Raw genomic sequence first — 4,215 nt, forward strand, 5'->3', positions numbered from 1 at the left:
ACTTGCAAAACCAATGGCAATCTCGCACATCCCAAATCCTCCCCCGACAACCCCCAACCCAATGGGCCAAATCTATGCTATTCTCAATTTGGTAGGATGATATCTTATAATTACAAAGTTGTTATCTTGCTTAATATGGTCAATGACTCGCAAAACCAACGTCTCTCGAAATAAGGAGGGAATTGAATCTAATTTGGTGAAAGTTAGCTCAACGAGAGGCGTCGCGGGTCATTCCTGCAGTACGCAACATACGTGGGGAGCTCCATCATGGAAGGATGCGGGGGATCGGTTTGCGTAACATGCAAGGCACGAGTCACATGGGAACCCGATATTGCAGGGGCCGATGGGTCGCGGACTTTTTTGTTTTTGGGTCGACGGACATGAGAATGGAACTCTTCCTTTCAAGGTACTGCCGCTTGCTTCGTTCCCCGCATGATCTATCATATATGGCTTCGGCACTAATCCTACTCAACCTCATTTATCATTTCATTTCAAGGCACATTCACCTGCTCGGACGAATGTTTATGTACGGAACATGTTACTTGAGGCCAAATAAAGGCGACGCCGCCAGCAATGCATTGAAACTCTGATTTCGCTTGCACTATTTGTTATATTATATTTGTATTTCTCGCCCCTAAAAAGGAAGATTTAATAGCTGGTATATGTGTCGTGTACGCTGCGGCTTCAAGCTCAAGCTATATCTGGGCGAAGATATATTCTGCATCGCCTCCATATTCTAATTTTGACCAAATGTATGGAGATTTCACACTTGAAGAGGGATATCACGCTAATATAACAAAGATCTTCCGTCCACTCCCTAATTTATGAAGATAATGAAACTGATACTAGAATTAAGAAACCTGCAGATAAATGATTTATTCAAGACTTTATGATATGCCAAATTAATGTTTATGACTCGCTATATAAATATGATGATTATTATTTTATTTCATTTCATTTTTTTTAAAAAGAGGGAGGAAGCTAGTAACTATTACTTATGCCTCTCCCCTAAGTGGTTTGATCATATTTTTAATGTTGGACTATAGAAAATAAAGATACTTGTTTTGACATTCTATGTATAATTAGAGTATCTCTGAATGCTCTCTCTCTCTCTCTCTCTCTCTTACAGTTGGCTATGACAGAAGCAACGGGTTAATGTGCCATTCACACGCACACAACGTAACTGAGTCAAGGAAGACATCACGGGCGATTGATATCCTATGATTATCTTGCAAACGCAACTTGTTAACCGCGTCATCCTCCTTTTGTCAAACAAGCCAGCCCCTCATACTCTGATCCCCGAACTCTACATAAGGAAACCTCCTTCACCAAATAACGACCCTCTTTTCAGCACATCTCTCTCGATCCAATCAAATCCAACTGAAAAAACCTAGCGTACACACAAGACATGGCACTTATCCGTGCAATCCATCTCCTTGTTCTCATCTTCATCTTCTTTGCTTCAACACCATTCACCACTTCAAGCGCTCAAACGCCTGACGATAGCAATACTAATGCCCCGACCGGCGACATAGACTGGTGGTGCGACACAACCCCACATCCTCAACCATGTAAGTACTTCGTGAGTCATGCCCGCGGCAACCACTACAACACGTCCATGCCAAGATCCGGTTTTCGCAAAATAGCCGTTGACGTGGCCACGCAACATGCCTTCAACGCTTACAAGCAAATCCTCCATCTCCGGTCCGATTTGGTCAACCACCGGCAACGTAGCGTATGGGTGGACTGCCTGAAGCTCCACGACAACACCCTCCTCCAGCTGAACCGGACTCTCCAGGGCCTCCTTGGGTTGAACCAGACCTGCACCGACTTCGACATCCAGACCTGGCTAAGCACCGCCCTCACCAACATCGAGACCTGCCGGCTTGGGTCGCAGGATCTGAATGTCTCAGACTCCATCATGATGCCCACCTCGTCCGCCAACCTATCTCAGCTCCTTAGCAATAGCTTGGCCATCAACGAGGGATTGCTCGGATCGGACCAGCCCAGGACCGAGTATGAGGAGTTCCCAAGCTGGTTCACCAACCACGAGAGGAAGCTGCTTCAGTCGACATCGCTGGTCACGAGGGCGAACCTTGTGGTGGCTAAGGATGGCTCAGGCAACTTTCGGACAGTCCAAGAGGCAATCGCCGCAGCGGCAAAGCGGAGCTCGATGAACTCGAGGTTCATAATTTACGTGAAGAAAGGGGTTTATAGAGAGAACATAGAGGTTGGGATTAACAACAACAATATTATGCTGGTGGGCGATAGTATGAGAAATACCGTCATTACGAGTAGTAGGAGCGTCGGACGGGGTTTCACCACCTACAGCTCTGCGACTGCTGGTACGTATGCATCCATCTTTAATGTCTTATTCACTTTAATATAAGGTGTGGTCGATGATTTACAAATGAAACTATCCAGTTGATGCAAGTTCTGGTGAAATTAATTGCATGAATTGGTGCTAAGGTACTTTGGGGGAAAAAGGGTTTCCTGTAATACATATTAAATACACGAGTCAATTTTCTTTTACCTCTTTCTACTTTTTGGGCCAAAATTCTAAATCATTATACTAATAATTATCTTCTTGTTGTATTCAATTTTTATCGATATTATATATGATATAAATACTTACATATAATATACATAAAATATTTCAGCCATAGGAATCCCGTAATGCAGTTTGTGTAGCTAAGGTTAATCCTCTCATGGTCAGTGGTTCATATTAATAAGAAAAAAAATATATCAGAGTTCACTAAATTCTTATGCATGAACATGAAATTTTTGTTTGTAGTAACTTTATGTTTCTAAATCGGTGTTGTCAATATAATGACGAAAGCTAAACTCATGAACTCCGTTGCTTTTTGACCAAAGAAACTTGAAAATTAAGTGATCCCCTGCGATATATGGACATCCATCGAGTAGGATTTGACATGCATTTCGTGAGAGTAGTCATGTACAGCTCGTCCCCTCTGACCTACGCAAAGTACATGTTCCTTGGATTAGAATCTTGTCAAATAGTCCTCAAAATCATCTCTGGTTTCATAGATCAATGTCTTCGAACGTGTCTCTCTTTCAGGAATAGATGGCCTTCGCTTCATTGCTCGCGACATCACATTTAGCAACACCGCAGGCCCGCTAAGGGGACAGGCCGTGGCGCTCCGATCTGCCTCGGATCTTTCCGTTTTCTACCGTTGCGCCATCCAAGGATACCAAGACACGCTCTTCGTCCACTCTCAACGACAGTTCTATCGCCAGTGCTACATCTATGGCACCGTAGACTTCATATTCGGGAATGCGGCAGTCGTGTTTCAGAACTGCATGATCTACGCTCGAAGGCCATTGAAGGGCCAAGCAAACATCATCACGGCTCAGGGCCGAAATGACCCGTTCCAGAACACGGGAATTGTGATCCAGAACTCACGGGTTTTGGCCGCAACGGACCTTCTTCCGGTGGTTCGTGCATTCAACACGTACTTGGGTCGACCGTGGCAGCAATACTCCCGGACCGTATTCCTGAAAACCTACTTGGGGTCTTTGGTGAGCCCATTGGGCTGGTCCTCGTGGGATGGTTCTAATTTTGCACATGGCACATTGTATTACGGAGAGTACCAGAACTTTGGACCTGCATCTTCCACGAGATATAGGGTAAAATGGCCGGGTTATCATGTCATAACGAGCGCGAATGTAGCGTCTCAGTTCACCATGAGCCGCCTCATCGCCGGCCAGTCATGGTTACCAGCAACTGGCGTTCCTTTTACTGCAGGTCTTTGATGATTTCGCTCATTGTCAACTAAATCTAAGTTATAATTCATCTCTAGGGTTATTTTTCTGTATAGTGTATTGATTCCAAGAACAGCAATATTCATTTATTTATTCATTATTGCACATGTAAAATAATGTACTTTTGGGGCGATTAATGTAACTAATAATTTTTTATGCCTGTTTAAGAAAAACGTTAGGCCAGAAGTTTCCGCATAGTCTATAGCCAATACATGGACAAATATCATCTCCATCATAAATTATGCGGGTCCATGACTATTAATATATTCTTGGTCTTCACAATCTATTGATAGTTATTATTTTTTCTAGGCGTTTTAAAGCAGTGGAAGAATCAACATTCTTTCCATTATTGGCCAAGGAAGAACAAGTATTCTAACATGAAATATTTGCTAGAAAAGAATAAAACAAGTGAACTATGGGGTTGGCCCAATA

The 4,215-nt window shown here is 43.4% G+C and overlaps 1 protein-coding gene across 1 annotated transcript; it reads left to right on the forward strand.

Moving 5' to 3' along the window:
• Positions 1-1,355: 1,355 nt before the first annotated feature.
• LOC104449638 (probable pectinesterase/pectinesterase inhibitor 33) lies at positions 1,356-3,883 on the forward strand. The gene is made up of 2 exons (XM_010063870.3): positions 1,356-2,345; positions 3,080-3,883. Exons 1-2 carry the CDS (start codon positions 1,409-1,411, stop codon positions 3,772-3,774), a joined length of 1,632 nt encoding a protein of 543 aa, XP_010062172.1. The 5' UTR covers positions 1,356-1,408; the 3' UTR covers positions 3,775-3,883.
• Positions 3,884-4,215: the final 332 nt, after the last annotated feature.

The sequence above is a fragment of the Eucalyptus grandis genome, chromosome 1 (genome assembly GCF_016545825.1).
Source record: "Eucalyptus grandis isolate ANBG69807.140 chromosome 1, ASM1654582v1, whole genome shotgun sequence".
In the NCBI taxonomy this organism is placed as follows: Eukaryota; Viridiplantae; Streptophyta; class Magnoliopsida; order Myrtales; family Myrtaceae; genus Eucalyptus; species Eucalyptus grandis.

Coding starts and splice junctions, on each gene's coding strand:
- LOC104449638 (XM_010063870.3), top strand. CDS start 1,409: ATGGCACTTATCCGTGCAATCCATCTCCTTGTTCTCATCTTCATCTTC. Junction 2,346..3,079: donor CTACAGCTCTGCGACTGCTG/GTACGTATGCAT, acceptor TCTCTCTTTCAG/GAATAGATGGCCTTCGCTTC.